The following is a 17,868-nucleotide window of genomic DNA, read 5'->3' as shown; positions in this document are numbered from 1 at the left end:
CCATGAGGACGCAGGTTCGATCCCTGGCTTCACGCAGTGGGTTAAGGATCCAGCATTGCTGTGAGCTGGGGTGTAGGTCACAGATGCGGCTCGGATCCCGAGTTGCAATGCCTGTGGGGTAGGCCTGCAACTGCAGCTCCAATTGGACCCCAAGCCTGGGAAATTCCATATGCTGTGGGTGTGGCCCTAAAAAGTAATTAATTAAAATTACCAGAGAACACTGGCGCAACAGAACTGGTGCGGGGTCGGGGGGGGCGGCGGCGGCGGGGGGGTCTCTGCAGCACCAGGATGCAGGTTCGATCCCTGGCCCCAGCAGTGGGTTAAAGGATCTGGCACCTGTAGGTTGATGGCAGCTGTGGCTCAGATTCCTGTCCCAGGAACTCTATACGTCGAGGGGCGGCCAAAAAAGAGAAAAAAGTCATAATAAATTAAATTCACCTAAAATCAGAAATGCAATTCTTCAGTTGCACTTGCCATGTATCAGAAGTTCTTTAGCTACATGCGGCATGCGTCTGGTGACTGTTGTATTGGATGAGACATATCAAGCTTTTCCATGGTACGGGGGAAGTTCTGCTGGATGGGGCCGAGCTGGACAACTTCTGGAGGTAACTCGCTGGAGAAGATGCCTCACAAATAGTCCAGAATGCAGGATCCTTTCCATGTCCTTGCAGGGGAGGTGGTTGGTAGGAGGAGTAAGAGCCCAGAGCTAGAACTGGGGCCTCCGGGTTGTTAGATGGACTTGCTGTGTGACCTCCTGCAAGTCACTGCCCTCTCTGAACCTCCCATTCCTCTCCCAAGGTGCGGGAGTGGGGGGAAGTGATGTTGAGGCCCCTTGTAGCTTTTGACCTCCTGTGAGTCACGGGCCATATGCCACCTGGAGACACGCAGATGGCAGAATGTGAAGTGACCACACGTGGGTATGATGAGCAACCTCCCCTAAGCCACAGGGGCCAGTCGCTGGGACACACAAGGGCACTCACGCTCCGGCTCTGGGCGTGGGCTCAAGCGCAGAGCACCCCTCTGGGTCTGCATCTATCTCTTCCCTCTCTGTGTTTTCTTTTCCTCGTTTTGTGTGTGTCTCTTTCTCCTACTCTTTCCTTCAATTTATCTTATCTCTCTGCCTCCCTCTTTCCCCGGTCAGCATTCTGGCTTTTCTCACTATGTCACTCTGGGTATGCATTTCCCTGCCCTCTATTTTCCTCTGTCTGGGTTACAGTCACCTGTCTCCAACACTATCCTGGGACCCTTCAGGGTCCTTGGGGATGTGGCGCCTTCTCCCCCTGCCCCCAGTCTGGGAAGACTTTTTAGAACCGGGGAGCTGGGGAATCCCCATGAAATCCAGTTCCAAAGAGGGTGTTTCGGGCACTGGGAGAAGCTTGTGTTCCCGGGCCCCTCCCAGAGCAGGAATCTGGGGCCCAGGTCGGGTGCCAGCCTCACCCATGGCATAATTAGGGAGAAGGAAAAGGAGGGGGTGAATCCCTGGGGGGAGGGTGGGGAAGTTTCCGGGATCTTCAGGGTTAAAAAGGGAGGCCTAACCAGGGGTCCTTGGGCAGAAGATTCCAGTGACCCACACCGCAGGGCTGGGGCACTTTTTCCCCCGGACGACTCCAGGTGAGCGGGATGCACCGCACCTCGGTTGGGGTGGCTCACTAGATCATAGGTGGGGACCCTCGGGTCGCGAGTAGGAAACTTGCTCGAGCCTCATCTACTGGGGAACGCAGCACCTCTGGGCTTCGAACCCCCAACCCAGCTAAGAAGGAGGAGGAAACCCCAAGCGCAGAGGGGCTGGAAGCTGGGACCAAACGGGCATGGAGAGCGCTCCCCTCGGGCGTAGGGAGGGTAGGAGGAAGCCAGCGGGGGGCGTCATATGGGTAATTGCGCCCATTACAGCTGATCTGGCTCGAATCACCCGTGCGCCTCCCACTGCACTCTTCAGCCGCAGGCTGGGGTGGCCCGAGAAGGGTACACAGGCGTGGCAGGGTGGGGTCTCTGACCAGGCAAGTGTTTTAAATCGCTCCCGCACTCTCCCCTCTCCCAGCCTAGGTCCTGGCCATGAGACCCCGGCACCCCCACCTCTCCGCCGCCTCTGGCGCTTGGGCTCTGGAGAGGCTGCTGCTGCCGCTACTGATGGCGCAACTCTGGGGTGAGACGGGGGACAGGGCTCGACGGGAGGCGCCGGGGACCAGGGCCGCCGGGAGAGTGTGCTGTTACCACCCAGCCCCTCGCCCTTCTCCCGGTGGGACCCCAGAGCTCAACCAGGGATCGGGAGAGGCCCAACCCGGAGCCAGACCCGCCCCTCCTCTAGCTCCGCCCTTGGGATCCCGCCCCCTTCACTCCTCTAGGACTCCTACTCCCCTTTCTCCTCGCCGCGTCCTTTCCCGCCCCTTTTTACTCTGCCCTATTTTTATCCCAAGTCTTGCCTTAGAGTTTTTTTGTCCTCGTCACTTCTTCCAGCGGGTTGCATTCCCACCTTCATTTTCACCCTCCAAGCGCTGGGTCCTAGCCCCGCCCTTCCGCCACGCCCTGTTTTTGCCCCGCCCTACTGCCCCGCCCCGTCCTAGCCCCGCCCTTCTGCCCCGCCCCGTCACGGCCCCGCCCCTGCTGTCCTGCGCCCCCCACCTCTTGCATCCCTGACCACTTCAAGCTCTCAGTTCCGTCCCTGCTCCTCCAGTCTTCTGGGGTCTCCTTCCTCCATTCCTATCCTCGCCTCCTTCCCCTTTCACACCATTCTTCTCCACCCACTTCCCTTCGGTTTCTTCAGGATCCCGTTTCCACACACACCCTCGGGTTCTGGCTGTGCCCCTCGAAGCCCCGCCCCAAGGCCCCACTCAAGCCCAGTGCTTTCCCAGCTGCCCTGCCTGCTCTGATCCCCACCTCCTTCTTTCTCCAGTCGCGGAGGCTCTGCTGATCCCCCAAAACGACACGACCTCGGATTTTGTGGCCTCCAGCGCCCCGTGCGCTCATGGCTCGCAGCCCTGGCAGGTGTCCCTCTTCAATGGCCTCTCGTTCCACTGCGCCGGCGTCCTGGTGGACAAGAGCTGGGTGCTCACGGCTGCGCACTGCGGGAACAATAAGTAAGGGGAGCTCCTCAGGGACACTATGGAGGCGGGAAGGGATGGGTCACTTGAGGGTATGGAACTGCCCCCTTGATGTAGGGTCAGTCCTGGAGGGCTTCCTGTAGGAGGGGAGATGGGGTTGCGCTGTGGCCACGAGGGGGCAGTATGGTCTTTCTCAGCGTTTCTGGGCCCATCCAGAGCTACTGTTCAGCTGATTCTCCTAAGGTTCCATTTAGGTGTAGATAGCTGTGTGCCGCAGGCAGAAGTCAAGGTCTAGTGTGGTTAGGACTTTAGACCTAAAAGAAATTGTTCGTCTCATGAATCCCCACTGAGGGAGGAAGAAAAGGGTACGATGAGTCAGGTAGCCCCTCTGCCCTCAAGTTCTGCTGAATTTCCGGACCTAAACACACCATCACCCACTCCTCTCTCAGACCCAGGAGTCCCAGCCCCCAGCCTCCTCTCTCATGAGGACCAGAGTGTCCAGCCTCCGCCCCACTGCCTGTACCCTCCATCCCGGAGACTTGGGGTGGCGTGCGAGTCCCAGTGAAGTCTGTGCATCCATATGGTTCTTCCCTCCCCAGACCTCTGTGGGCTCGAGTTGGGGATGACCACCTGCTGCTTCTCCAGGGTGAGCAGCTCCGTCGGACCTCTCGTCCGATTATCCATCCCAAGTACCACCAGGGCTCGGGCCCCATCCTACCAAGGCGAACAGATGAACATGATCTAATGCTGCTGAAGCTGCTCAGGCCCGTGGTGCTGGGGCCGCGAGTCCAGCCCCTACGCCTGCCCTACCACTGTGCCCAGCCCGGAGACCAGTGCCAGGTCGCCGGCTGGGCCACCACAGCCTCCCGAAGAGGCAAGAGCTGGGGGCCCTGAGGGCTGGATCTTGGGGAAGGAAGACGGGGCCAGGACTCCTGGACCTGAGGGAGGAGGGGCTGGGAGTCTGGGGCCTGGGATGGGAGCAGTCTGGGTACCTGGCCCTGGAGGATGGGGTGGGACCTCAGGATTGACCGCCCGCTGTTTCTTCCCATCAGTGAAGTACAACAGGGGCCTGAGTTGCTCCAGGGTCACCATTCTGAGCCCTAGAGAATGTGAGGTCTTCTATCCTGGCGTGCTCACCAGCAACATGATATGCGCAGGACTGGATCGGGGCCAGGACCCCTGCCAGGTAGGGCCTGGCCAGGGAGGGCCCCTCACTCGGGGGTGCCAGGATTGGGAGGTCATGGGAAAATAGACATCCCCAGTGCCATAGGCACCCCCTGCCCAACTTCACCCTCGAGTCCAGTGCTATCCTGTTCCTACCCCAACTCCAAGTCCACGTCCAACACTTCCTCCTCCTTGGGTCCACCTTCTTATGCCCAACCCTGTCCCCAAGTCCACTCCCAAGCCCAGCCCCAGCCCGAACCCCCTTCCCACCCCATCCTCAATGGCATTCCCATCCTCAAGCCATTCCTGAACCCCTACCCCATCCCTATCTCTAGATCTACCTCCATCCTCACCCCCCATCCAGTGCCCCCAAACCCAAGTCCAACTCCATCCTTATCCTATCCCATCGCCAACCCCACCCCAAACTCATCTTTTTTTTTTTTTTTTTTCATTTTTGGCCCCCCGATGGCATATGGCGTTCCTGGGCCCGGGATCAGATCTGAGCAGCAGTTGCAACCTAAGCTTCAGCTGCAGCAATGCCCACTGTGCGGGGTTGGGGATTGAACCTGTGTCCCAGCGCTCCCAAGATGCCACGGATTCCATTGCGCCACAGTGGGAACACCCAAGTTCATCTTTAGTGCAACCCAGCTCCAACCCTCCCAGCCCCTCCTTCCCCATTACTACCCCAGACCCCAGAGTGTCAGTCCTTCCATTGGTGGTCGCTCTCTTCCATTTATCTGGTCTCTCCTTCCTCTCGCCCCCAGAGTGACTCCGGTGGCCCTCTAGTCTGTGGTAACACACTGCAGGGCACCCTTTCCTGGGGCATCTACCCCTGTGGCTCTGCTCAGCATCCAGCCGTCTACACTCAGATCTGCAAATACAGATCCTGGATAGAGAAAACCATCAGCTCCAACTGATCCTCAGAAGCCCTTCTCTACCCGTCTTGAAGCTGAGATCCAGAGAGTGGTGGCATGGTTGGTTCATGAGATGTGAGGATGCTGGCCGCCATCAGTCGCAGAGAAATTATCAGTGGCCCAGCCTGGCTTCCTCCACCACTCCCTGCTGTGTGACCTCGGGCCAGCCATGCACCCTCTCTGGGCCCTTAATTTCCTCACCTGGAAAACGGGGACAACGAAGGGCCTACCTCATAAATGTGCTGTGAGGAGACTCTAACATGTGTGTGTGTGTGGATTGTTCTGGTAATTGTCACGTCAAGTACCAACACGGGGGGGTGGTGAGCTCTGAGTAAATGTCAACAGATCCTGGTGGGAGTGTGTGTGAGCCTCTGTCCTGGGGAGAAAAGCACAGGGGTAGTGCCTCATCCCAACCTCCCCCCACACACCACACGCATCCCCATCCCTGAGGGCTGATGGGAGAATCACGTTCCTCGCCCTCCTGTCAAGTTCCGTGAAACATCTCTTAACCACTTCCTTCTTCCCTCCCACTCTTTCCTGGCTCTGGGTCCACCCAACACCTGCTCTTCCTGTCCCAGTAGAACCTGGGCTGTCTCTGAGTCATCTGGGTTTTTGTTGTTGTTGTTGTTTGTCTTTTTTGAAAAAATTTTTATTGTTGTCTCTGAGTCATCTGGTATCTTCTGTGCCTTCCTGGGGCCGCTAGAACTCAAGGGACCTCGCCCTGGGTTCATCCCAGCCTCGAAGACCTATCTCCCCCCACCTCCACCACTTCAGGTGCTAGGTTTATGCCAAGAAAGCCCACCAAAATTTAGGGGACTTTTTTGGTTTCTTAGCTCCATCTCCCTCCCCTCACCCACCACCAGCTACGATCCCAGCTCCAGTGTGTCTTCATTCTCATCGAAACCCCAAGTCCAACTCCATTCCCATCCCCATCCCAAAATTGGCTTTGACTTTTTTTTTTTCCTTCATACAGTTGCACCTGCAGCATAAGGAAGTTCCCAGGCTCGGTGTGGAATCGGAGCTGCAGCTACGACCGACGCCACAGCCACAGCAACATTGGATTCAAGCTGCATCTGCAACCTACAGAGCAGCTTGCAGCAATGCCAGATTCTTAGCCCACTGAGCAAGGCCAGGGATTGAACCTACATCTTCATGGACACTATGTGTGGTTCTTAACCCACTGAGCCACAATGGGAACTCCTGGCTTTGAGATTTTGCACTGAAAATTTAGGAGGTGGGGATCTTGTCCTCTCGGTGAAATATTCCTATGCTGGGGGCTGTTCGACACAGAATTCAGGCAAAGCTAACAGAAAAGTCTCTGCTTAACCCAGATTTTGGAGCAGTAACCTAAGCAGAAATGTCCACAGCAGAAAACGTCTGTCCAGGGAGGTCCCGTGGTGGCACAGTGGAAATGAATCTGACTAGGAACCATGAGGTTGCGGGTTCGATCCCTGGCCGCGCTCCGTGGGTTAAGGATCTGGTGTTGCCGTGAGCTGGGGTGTAGGTCACAGACGGGGTTTGGATCCCACGTTGCTGTGGCTGTGGTGTAGGCTGGCAGCTGTAGCTCTGATTAGACCCCTAGCCTGGGAACTTCCAAATGCTGCAGGTGCAGCCCTAAAAAGACAAACGAACAAACAAACAAAAACAAAAACCCAGAAGAAAAGGAAGTGTCCCTCCAGCACTGGTAGTTTTCTTTCCCTTTCCAACACCGATTTATTGAGCACCTACCTGTTTGTGGCAGGCCCAGGGCTGGGGACACAGTGGTGACCACAAGGTCCCTGCCCTCACAGAGCCCAAAGAAGAAGACGGGGGCACAGGGTTTGAGCAGCATCAACACAGCTCCCTTCCGCTGACCTTCATGCCCGCCCACCCCCCACCCCCCCACCCCCCACCCCTCTTAGCACACCCAGGAAACGTCAATCAGGCGTATCAGTGGAAATGGTCATGCAAGAATCAGAAGCAAAGTGGGTGGAAACACTCGCAAACCTGATTCATTTTCAGAGACAATTCACCCGTTCCTTTAGTCATGTCATAAGTGTTTCTTGAGCCTTGTCCTGTGGCAGGTCCTGAAGTTGAATCAGACTGGGCTGTACCCTCCAGGAGCTGCTAGTCAGGTCAGGGAGACAGGCAAGCCTTGCATTCTTGTCATTCAGGTGTCCCTTCAAATGTCGCCTCCTCGACTTCCCATCGTGGCCCAGTGGAAACAAATCTGACTAGCATCCGTGAGGATGTGGATTTGATCCCTGGCCTTGCTCATTGGGTTAAGGATCTGACGTTGCCGTGAGCTGTGGTGTAGGTCACAGAGGTGGCTTGGATCTCGGATTGTTGTGGCTGTGGTATAGGCTGGCAGCTGTGATTTGACCCCTCGCCTGGGAACTTCCCTATCCCGCAGGTGCAGCTCTAAAAAGAAAAAAAAAAAAAGTCTTTAAAGCAGCTAGCAGAGCATTTAGCACATAGCATAAGGTGACTGCAGCCATGGATGATACTTATTACAATGGAGGCAGTACAGGGCTCTGTAGGAGATGGATGGATATATTGTATTTATCGAATGCACCACTGTTGTAAGGGCTTCATGTGTGTGAACTCACATACTTCTCCCACAACCCAAGTTATTATTACTACTTAATAGATGGAGCACCAGAGAGAGGTCCAGTGACTTGCCCACGGTCACGCATTAATAATCACCAGCATTGGGGGAGTTCCCGTCGTGGCGCAGTGGTTAACGAATCCGACTAGGAACCATGAGGTTGCTGGTTCGGTCCCTGCCCTTGCTCAGTGGGTTAACGATCCGGCGTTGCCGTGAGCTGTGGTGTAGGTTGCAGACGCGGCTCGGATCCTGCGTTGCTGTGGCTCTGGCGTAGGCCGGCGGCTACAGCTCCGATTAGACCCCTAGCCTGGGAACCTCCATATGCCGCGGGAGCGGCCCAAGAAATAGCAACAACAACAACAACAAAAAAAAAGAGACAAAAAGACAAAAAAAAAAAAAAAAAAAGGAAAAAAAAAAATAAATAATCACCAGCATTGGGAGTTTCCGTCGTGGCGCAGTGGTTAACGAATCCGATTAGGAACCATGAGGTTGAGGGTTCGGTCCCTGCCCTTGCTCAGTGGGTTAACGATCCGGCATTGCCGTGAGCTGTGGTGTAGGTTGCAGATGCGGCTCGGATCCCGCGTTGCTGTGGCTCTGGCGTAGGCCGGCAGCTACAGCTCCTATTCGACCCCTAGCCTGGGAACCTCCATATGCCACAGAAGTGGCCCAAAGAAATAGCAAAAAGACAAAAAAAAAAAAAAAAAAGTAATCACCAGCATTGAGGTTTGGACCCATGTAGTCCAGTTCCAGAGTCCATGCTCCAAACCACCACATCATAGTAGGGTGTAAACATGCAAGGGGATCCCAGACCCAGCTTGAGAATTAGGCCTATAGCAACAGAAAGCAGAAGAGGCTATGAGTGCCCAGGGGAGGAAAAGATGGACTCCACCTGGAGAAATCAGAGAAGGCTTCCTGGAGGAGGGGGCACTTCAAGTGGGCCTTGAAGGATGAGTAGGAGTTTACTGGGGCAAAAAAAGGATATGGAGAAAGACATTCACTCATTCAATTAACATTTCCCGAGGCCTCCCATGAGCCCAGCCCTGAATGGGGTGATGCCATGGACACAGGTGAGTCAGATCTGGGCTTGGCCCTCCAGGGGCTGCCTATCTGGTGAGAGGGGGATGGAGAGAGAGGTGGGGGGGGGAATGGTGTGATAGGAAGGACAATGGAGGGGAGGAAATGAGTCGGGGGGGGGACAAAAAGAGCACATTCTCAGGATGTTAGTGACATTCAGGTGGCATTAAGAGAATGGACAAAGGACTTCGTTCCAGGCAGGCTGGGCACCTGGATCCTTGGGGCGTTAGAGATGTGACAAAGCACGTAGGTTCTGACAGGAGTGGATTAACCCAGTTGGGACCATTGTTTCTTAACCTACTAGGAGAGGCTTTTGTCCTCCTAGGAAAGGGCCTGAACACCCAGGGTAAGGAGGGTTCAGTATGCACACACACACAGACACACACACACACCCTTCTCTCCCTCTGTGTGTGTGTCTGTGTGTTTTTCCTTTCTCTCCCTTTCCCTGCTTCCCTCCATCCCACCTGCTCACTTGCCTTCTCCCCTATCCCCACACCCTCACCCCCCGAGGCCAGGTTCTTTCTCCCACCCGTAGCCTGATTTCTGGGCAGTCCTCCCTAAGCCTCCAGCCTGCCCAGTGCACAGATGGCAGCTCACCGCAGCTTCATTCAAGATCAACGGGCTCCTACCCAGGATCCCACCTTAGGTAACTTCTTCCTCCCCCTCTTCCTCCTCCAGGCCACAGAATATTCCGTAGCCAGACGCTGGCTCCCTCTGGAAGTCAGGGCCAACGAGGGCGCGCCCCTCTCCGGAGTACCCCACAAGGACGCGACAATCCAGGGCCCCTTCCGCATTGAGCCGAGCCCTGATGCTGCCAGACGGAAGCTTATCTCCCCCCGGAACTTCCTCCCACCCCCCAGGCTCCCAGTCCAAGCCCCTGGGCTTCCCCCTCCCCTCGGGCCATTTCCCAACCCCGATTAATCACGGGGGCGGCCCCAGGAAGGAGGAAGATGGCAGAGCTTACCATAAAGAAGCGCAGAACGCGCAGCGCTGGAGCGAGGACCCAGGCACCCGGAGGCCATGAGGCTGGGATTCGTCTGGGCTCTGCTTTCTCTCCTGGCAGGTGAGGTTCCCGCCGTCGGTCCCATCCCGCTGCTCCCTCCACCCCCACCTCGGGCGCCCCTCTGTCCTGTCCCCTAGGCGTCCACTCCCGCCCTCTAAGCATCCCAGCCACTCTCCCCAGCCGTCCCAGCCTTGCTGTCCACTAATCCTTCTGCCTCCCGCCCCGTCCCCAGGGCACGGCTGGGCAGACACCCGCACCATCGGGGCGGAGGAGTGCCGCCCCAACTCGCAGCCCTGGCAGGCTGGGCTCTTCTACCTCACCCACCTCTTCTGCGGGGCGACCCTCATCAGTGACCGCTGGCTGCTCACAGCCGCCCACTGTCGCAAGCGGTGAGTGACGGGGGCGGGGGGAGGCGCGCTCTGGGGCGAGGGCCGGGGCGGGGGAGAATGAGGGGCGGGGAGGGGGGGGTCTCTGGTAGAGGAGGAAGGGGGATGTGGGCAGGAGGGGCTGAGCCCCCAGGTCTAGTCCCCAAAGTTCCACTCTTAGACTTGCAAAAAGTCGACTCTCCAAATTCTAGCGTCCACACAATCTGCTTCTAAGCGTGGACATTTTAAAAACTCAAGACTCGTTGGCATTCCCGTCGCGGCGCAGCCGAAAGGAATCCAACTAGGAACCATGAAGTTGCTGGTTCGATCCCCGGCCTGGCTCAGTGGGTTAAGGATCCAGTGTTGCCATGAGCTGTGGTGTAGGTCGCAGATGTGGCTTGGATCTGGCGTTGCTGTGGCTGAGGCATAAACCTGCAGCTATAGCTCCGACTAGACCCCTGGCCTGGGAACTTCCATATGCTGGGGGTGGCCCTAAAAGGACAAAAGACAAAAAAACAAAAACAAAACTTGAGAGTCTTAGAAGCTGAAACCTAGACTGCAAGACTGGTAGAATCTGAGCAGTCTGGAGCAGCGATGTCCAGGGGAAATAGAACCCCCAACAGCATAAGGTTTAAGTTTTTTGTAGACATAGTAAAAAAAATAAAATAAATAGATGAGTAAAATGAATTTTAATAACCGATTTAACCTACTCAAAATATTATTTTATTTACCATTATGCAATATAATAAATATTACATTATTATCAACATGGAATCAATTTTTAAAAATTTCTGAATGACATAGTTCAGTCTTTTTACATTAAGCCTTTGAAATCAGGCACATATCGAGTGCTCAAGAGTGGTATTGAGAGAGCTGCCCTTCTCTCTTAGATTCAGAATATTCTAGCTAGGTTTACCGAGTACAGAGGCTCACAGTCTTAGAACCTCTGAATCACAGTATCCTAGAACACTGTACCCTAGAATCCTAGTATCCTAGAATCCTGTGATTTGTTGAATTCTAGAATCTTGAGCCAAGAGAATTCTAGAAGCTCATAGTTAGACATGTCTAGAATCTGGTGGATTTAATGCCCCAGAATGCTGTCATTCAAGATTCCTAAAATCCTCAAAGTTTTAACCAAGAGAATTCTAGAGTTTCAAACTCTTTGAGTACTAGACTCATATTTTCTTTTATTTTTTTTATTTTATTTTTTGTCCTTTTAGGGCTGCACCAGCAGCATATGGAGGTTCCCAGGCTAGGGGTCTAATCACAGCTGTAGCCACCGGCCTACACCACAGCCACAGCAACTCCAGATCCAAGCCGCGTCTGCGATCTACACCACAGCTCATGACAACTTGGGATCCTCAACCCACTGAACAAGGCCAGGGATCAAACCCACAACCTCATGGTTCCTAGTCGGATTGTTTCCGCTGTGCCACGATGGGAACTCCCTAGACTCTTCTATTTCCAAACTCAAAGATTTATAGAAATCTAAAATGATGAAATCCTAGTCTTAGTGTCCTAGACTATTAGAGTTCTAGTTTCTTTATGTCCTAGATTGAATTCGAATCATTGCAAAATTCGGAGTTTCTGTTGTGGCACAGCCGAAAAAATCTGACTAGGAACCATGACGTTGTGGGTTCGATCCCTGGCATCGATCAGTGGGTTAAGGATCCAGCGTTGCTGTGAGCTGTGGTGTAGGTCACAGACTTGGCTCGGATCTGGCGCTGCTATGACTGTGGTGTAGGCTGGCAGCTGTAGCTCCGATTCGACCCCTAGACTGGGACCCTCCATATGCCTCAGGTGTGGCCCTAAAAATCAAAAAAGAAAAAAGAAATAAATTAAAAAAAAGAAAATTCCTACCCTGTTGTATAGCACAGAGAACTATATTCAATATCCTGTAATAAACCATAATGGAAAAGAATATGAAAAAGCACATGTATATATATTCATGTATATATATGCATGTATATAACTGAATCGCTTTGCTCTACAGCAGAAACCAACACAATATTGTAAATCAACTATACTTCAATTTAAAATAAATAGATAAAAAACCCTAGACTTTTTGACCCAGAGAAATCTAGAAAAGAGCCTCATCGAATTCTAAAATCATGGATTCCTAAGGTGTTAGAATGCCCAAATCTTAGACCCTCGATTCTAGAAATCCTTTTTATATTTTCTCAGGAAAGAGGCCATCCATCCTGTTCTGATACTCTCTTCTCTCCAGGAATGAAGCACAGGGGCTAGGCAGGATGCTGTGTGGGAATTTCCCATGATGCATCCCTCCTCAATGGAGCCTCTTTTAGCTCAGGCCTATATAGCAAGTAGGCTACGAAAACAGTGTTCAGATTTCAGGCCCAATGACAAAGAAGGGATAAGCAGAAATACGGACGTATAAGAGATTTGGAGGCAGGGACAAGTTGGGGCTCGGGAGTGTGTGTGTGTGTGTGTGTGTGTGTGTGTGTGTGTGTGTGTGTGTGTGTGTTGGGGATGGTTTCCCAGACACAGGACCAACGGAGGGACAAAGCTAGAAATAACACCTCTTACTCCTCAAACCCCAAGTCCCTAATGTCAGAGGGCAGAGGCTGGAAGATGGACAGGTCCTCCCTCTGAGGGTCCCCAGCTGCTCAGAGCATGGATCCAGAGCAGAACAAGTGGACTGGGGCTGCGGGGAGAGGGCTTGAGGCTGGGCCTCAGGAAGAAATGCACTGAGGATGAGGGATATGGCAAACAGGAAAAGCCAGAGGCCACAGAAGACCTCAACTTGGGGATTTTCCATATCCCACCCACTCCATGCAGACACACACAGCCAAACACACAGAGCCACTCCCCACAGAAGCTACTGGACCTGTGGGGGCGGGGGCTGGGGCTGCTCTTGGGTGGTAGGTGGAGCCTCCACATGCCTCCCTGGTTCCAGGGGACCCAGGTCACCACCATCAGGCTCCAGGTGGGGCAGTGAAGAAGGTGGCTTACTTGACACGGGACTAGGAAGCAGTGTGGGCTTTGGGGGAGAGCTATGAAGGTAGAGGCGGACAAAGAGATGGAGCTGGAAGCAGGGGCCCAGAGGGAGTGTGTGCCTTGCTTAAAATCCCACAGCACTCTGGGTCACACAAAGATGGATAATGGGGGTCCAGAGAGGGTGGGTGGCTTGTGGAGAGTCACACAGCATCTTGGACAGAAAAGAAAGAGATTGGGGGCCGAGAAGACACCCCACCTTCTTCTCCCATCTTGACCTCTGAGATCCATCCAACAGACACCTGTGGGTCCGCCTCGGGGAGCACCACCTCTGGAAATGGGAGGGGCCGGAACAGTTGTTCCGGGCCACAGACTTCTTCCCCCACCCTGGGTTCAACCAGGACCTCAGCGCTCAAGATCACAACGATGACATCATGCTGATCCGTCTGCCGAGGAAGGCAAATCTGGGACCCACCGTGCAACCCCTCAACCTCAGCCAGACCTGCTTCTCCCCAGGCACCCAGTGCCTCATCTCAGGCTGGGGGGCCGTGTCCAGTCCCAAGGGTACAGCCATGCCTACCACACACACCCTTATGTGTCATGCCGGGGTTCTGAATCCCCTTTCTCTCTCTCTGCATTTTCCATCTCTGTGCTCTATTTATCCTCTATCACCTATCTATTGATATATTTCTTTTTCTTCCTTTTTCTTCCTTTTTTTTTTTTTTTTGCTTTTTAGGGCTGCACCTGTGGCATATGGGAGTTCCTGGGCTAGGGGGCGAATCAAAGCTACAGCTGCCAGCCTCCACCACAGCAATGGCAACACTGGATCCGAGCCAGGTCTGCAAACTGCGCTGCAGCTCGCGGAAACACCAGATCCTTAACCTACTGAGCAAGGCCAGGGATCGAACCCGCAACCTCATGGTTCCTAGTCAGATTCGTTAACCACTGAGCCACAACGGAAACTCCGCACCATTGTTTTATAACTCACTGAGAGTGAGAAAAGGGAAAACAGGTCCCAGCCATCTTCATATGACCCCATTTGCTGGAAGACCCATCCTGATTTCAGAGATGTCTAAAGGTGCAGATATATGCATCTTGGAATTGAAACAAGGTCTGTGGTCAGAGTTACAGATCAGCAAATCCATTCATCAAATTTGGCTTCCCACAGCAGTAGCGGGTTTCAAAGTGTCTTGGAAAAAAGGCGTCCTTTTGTTGCTGCCGACATTTAAACCCTGAGAGGTTTTTATGTAAAAGCCAGGTTTCTGGATTCCCTGGAAAAATTCAAAACTGACAATGCCGGTCCACATTTCTAAAATAGTGACCACTGTGTGGCAGCATCAGCAGAGGCTGCCCCCTGCAGACAAGATGTGGGTTATTTGGTCCATTGCAGTTCACCCCAAGAGCTGCTTTCCCTACAGTCCCTTCCATCCACTTCTGTTTACCCATCAAGCCCCTGGAAGCATCTGAGTTTCACTCCTGGCATATTATATACCTGGATACACACACGTAGCCATCTCAGTCCCTCTTACATACACTGCATCTCTTTCTATCCTTATCTAGTCTCTGCAAATCTTTATCTCTGTCTCTGTCAATGACCATCGTCTTGAATTCCTATTGTGGCTCAGCGGGTTAAGAGCCCAACTGGTATCCATGAGGATGAGGGTTTGATCCCTGGTCTCACTGAGTGGGTGAAAGATCCGGTGATGTGCAAGTTGCAGTGTAGGACACAGATGCAGCTCTGATCTGGTGTGGCTGTGGCTGTGGCATAGGCGGGCAGCTGTAGCTCTGATTGGACCCTAGCCCAGGAACTTCCATAAGCGGCAGGCGCAGCTGTTTTCAAAAAGGAAAAAAAAAAAAAAAAAAAAAAGACCATCTTCCTATAAACATCTCCTCTCCTTTATCTCACTGCCTTCTCCCTGGATATCTCTGGGTCAGTTTCTCCCTATTTTTTTTTTTTTTTTTTTTTTTTTTTTGTCTTTTTGCTATTTCTTGGGCCGCTCCCGCGGCATATGGAGATTCCCAGGCTAGGGGTCCAATCGGAGCTGTAGCCACCGGCCTACACCAGAGCTACAGCAACGCGGGATCCGAGCCGCGTCTGCAACCTACACCACAGCTCACGGCAACGCCAGATCGTTAACCCACTGAGCAAGGGCAGGGATCGAACCTGCAACCTCATGGTTCCTAGTCGGATTCGTTTCCACTGCGCCACGACGGGAACTCCTCTCCCTATTTTTTCATTGCCTCCTCCAAGAATCTCCTCCCTTTTAAGGGGTTTCCATCTCCTGCCATGGTGCCTCTTTTCCCCTGTGCAAGTTACCTCTTCTTGTCTCTTGGCTATCTGAATCTTTCTGTTTCTCTCTCCCCTCCTCCATCTCCCCATCCTATCCATTCGTTTCTCTTCCATGCTGTGATTCTTTGGCTTCATCATGGTCTCTCGTTTCTCTCTTATACTGTGACTCCGTGGGTCTGTCTCCAGAAAGGGGGAGTGGGGGCTGGGTGGGATGGAGACAGCTGCTGGTCTTTTACGGATGCCCTTACCCAACAGTGCAGTACCCACTCACACTGCAGTGTGCCAACATCAGCATCCTGGAGCCCAAACTCTGCCATCAGGCATATCCGGGCCACATCTCAGACAGCATGCTCTGTGCCGGCCTGTGGGAAGGAGGCCGGGGCTCCTGCCAGGTAAGAACTACTCTGGGAGGGTGGGGGCTGGGTATCCTTGGGGAATTCCGGGGTTCTGGGAGAGACGGGAGTTGGGGCCCCAAACTTCCTGGATCAGAGCAAGGAAGATACCTGGATCCTGGGAGAGGGTAGGACCAGAGCCGATCCGAAGGAGGATGGAACTCCCTGGCACGATCCGAAGGAGGATGGAACTCCCTGGTGGCACAGTGGGTTAAGGATCTGGTGTTGTCGCTGCTGTGGCCTGGGTTAGATCCCTGACTCGGGAACTTCCTCAAGCCACAGGTGCAGCCAGTAAATAAATAAATAGATAGATAGATACATAAATAAAGGAGAGGATTAGAGGGGTTGGACGCTATGTCCTAGGGGATGAGGGGATTAGAATCCCAGAATGCTAGGTCCTAGGGGTAGGTGGGGGCTATGCGCCTTTACTCCTGGGTCTGAGGGAGGAGGGTCTGGAGACCCGAATGGGCCTGGGTGTTGGAGGAGGTGGTAACTGGGAGCTTCCTGGGAGGGGAATAGTGACTTGTATGATGTCATGAGTAGACCCGCCTAACAATTTCTCTGCTCTTCTCTCGCTCACAGGGTGACTCTGGGGGTCCCCTGGTTTGCAATGGAACCCTGGCTGGTGTGGTGTCCGGGGGCTCCGAGCCCTGCTCCAGACCCCAGCGCCCCGCGGTCTACACTAGTGTATGCCGCTACCTGGACTGGATCCGAAAGACCATGGAGGACAACTGAGTCCTCAAGCCTTGGACGACCAGGGGAGAGGGGGGGCGCAGAGGAGGAGGATCTGCGAGGCTTCTTCCCCCCCCCCCGCCCCCCTTGGCTTCAGCTGGCCTGGAGACACCTTCTGGATATTCAAGTTCCCAACTTCTGGATATTCAGGCTCGCCCCCCCCCCACGCCCCCGCGAAGGATATAGCCACGCCCCCTTGCAAGGAGCCACCCCTCTCGGCTCCACTTCTGTGACGTCAACAGGAACTGGCACCACCCCTATGGAACAGCATCGCCTGTGGCGCTGCGCTATTACGACCTTTCCTAAATAGCTCCTCCCCTCCCGAGCTTTGCCCAATGAGATTTCCCCTCCGAACCCCACCCTTTGTGGCCCCGCCTCCTTTTTCGGAGAGCCCGCCCCGTGACGTCATGGGAGGGAGGTCGGCCCCCGCCGCCCCGCCGCCTGCACCTCCGTGGCGTTCAACTCGGGCTCCGCCCCGCGTGGCCCCACCCTAGGCGGGTCCAGGATTTGAAACCTGGCGGGGACCCGACCCAGAGACGTTGGGAAAGAGTCTCAGTTCCCTCCAATCCAAGGGATGATTTTGACATTAAACTTGCGGAGCTGCGCTTTCCCTCTGCCTGTTTTGTGGAATAAAGGAAGGGCAACATGTGGGCGGTGGAGGGCCGAGAGGGAGTCGCGTTGCAGTTCCCCTCAAGCTCCAAATAGGTCCTGCCTAAGTCTGTTTCCATCAGCTTTATTGCGGCAAGACTCCCGGGTGCTGCTTGGGCTGGTCCTGTCGCCCCCAGGGAAAGGGGAAACCGGGTCACAGCGCCTCCCTAACCTGCCTTCCCAGATCCCGGACCTCTCAGGGGGCAGCGGGCGGGGCCGATCCGCCTTCAGAAGTCGACCCGGGAGACTCGCCTGCCTTCCCTTCCGGGTTCCTGGAAGCCCCCTCCTCCCACAAGAACCCAAGTTCCAAATTTCTCCTTCCGCGAAGACTTAAGAATTAAGCTGCCGGAGTCCCCTTCCTGGCTCAGCGGTAAACGCAAGCGACTAGGATCCATGAGGTTGAGGGTTCGATCCCTGGCCTCGCTCAGTGTGTTAAGGAGGATCTGGCGTTGCCGTGAGCTGCGGTGTAGGTCGCAGACGCGGCTAGGATCTTGCGTTGCTGTGGCTGTGGCTGTGGCCGGCAGCTGCAGCTCCGATTAGACCCCTGGCCTGGGAACCTCCATATGCTGCGTGTGCGGCCCTAAAAAGCAAAAAAAGAAAAAAAGAATTCCGCTGCCAGTGCCTTCTCCCTCAGACCCGAAATCCAAGCCATCATCCCCCTCCTCCCTCAGACTCAGGAGCCCAGGGGTCCGGTCCCCTCCTCCTT

At 54.4% G+C, this 17,868-nt stretch overlaps 2 protein-coding genes across 2 annotated transcripts; both read left to right on the top strand.

The window, feature by feature from the left end:
- On the top strand, positions 1,495-5,712 carry KLK10 (kallikrein related peptidase 10). Its single transcript, XM_021094837.1, has 6 exons — positions 1,495-1,611; positions 2,039-2,143; positions 2,891-3,074; positions 3,638-3,912; positions 4,091-4,224; positions 4,967-5,712. Exons 2-6 carry the CDS (start codon positions 2,053-2,055, stop codon positions 5,117-5,119), a joined length of 837 nt encoding a protein of 278 aa, XP_020950496.1. The 5' UTR covers positions 1,495-1,611; positions 2,039-2,052; the 3' UTR covers positions 5,120-5,712.
- KLK9 (kallikrein related peptidase 9) lies at positions 9,757-17,112 on the top strand. Its single transcript, XM_021094835.1, has 5 exons — positions 9,757-9,840; positions 10,013-10,169; positions 13,399-13,664; positions 15,646-15,782; positions 16,365-17,112. The coding sequence occupies exons 1-5, from the start codon at positions 9,798-9,800 to the stop codon at positions 16,515-16,517; spliced, it is 756 nt and encodes a 251-aa protein (XP_020950494.1). The 5' UTR covers positions 9,757-9,797; the 3' UTR covers positions 16,518-17,112.

The sequence above is a fragment of the Sus scrofa genome, chromosome 6 (genome assembly GCF_000003025.6).
Source record: "Sus scrofa isolate TJ Tabasco breed Duroc chromosome 6, Sscrofa11.1, whole genome shotgun sequence".
Classification (NCBI taxonomy): domain Eukaryota; kingdom Metazoa; phylum Chordata; class Mammalia; order Artiodactyla; family Suidae; genus Sus; species Sus scrofa.
Note: the sequence above shows the minus strand (reverse complement) of the source record. Positions and strands in the feature narration are given on the sequence as shown.

Excerpts from the sequence above, each read along its gene's own strand:
- KLK10 (XM_021094837.1), top strand. The coding sequence starts at position 2,053 with ATGAGACCCCGGCACCCCCACCTCTCCGCCGCCTCTGGCGCTTGGGCT. Across the intron at positions 2,144-2,890 it reads ACTGATGGCGCAACTCTGGG|TCGCGGAGGCTCTGCTGATC; the intron begins GTGAGACGGGGG and ends TTCTTTCTCCAG. Across the intron at positions 3,913-4,090 it reads CACCACAGCCTCCCGAAGAG|TGAAGTACAACAGGGGCCTG; the intron begins GCAAGAGCTGGG and ends TCTTCCCATCAG.
- KLK9 (XM_021094835.1), top strand. The coding sequence starts at position 9,798 with ATGAGGCTGGGATTCGTCTGGGCTCTGCTTTCTCTCCTGGCAG. Across the intron at positions 9,841-10,012 it reads TCTGCTTTCTCTCCTGGCAG|GGCACGGCTGGGCAGACACC; the intron begins GTGAGGTTCCCG and ends CCCCGTCCCCAG. Across the intron at positions 10,170-13,398 it reads GCCGCCCACTGTCGCAAGCG|ACACCTGTGGGTCCGCCTCG; the intron begins GTGAGTGACGGG and ends TCCATCCAACAG.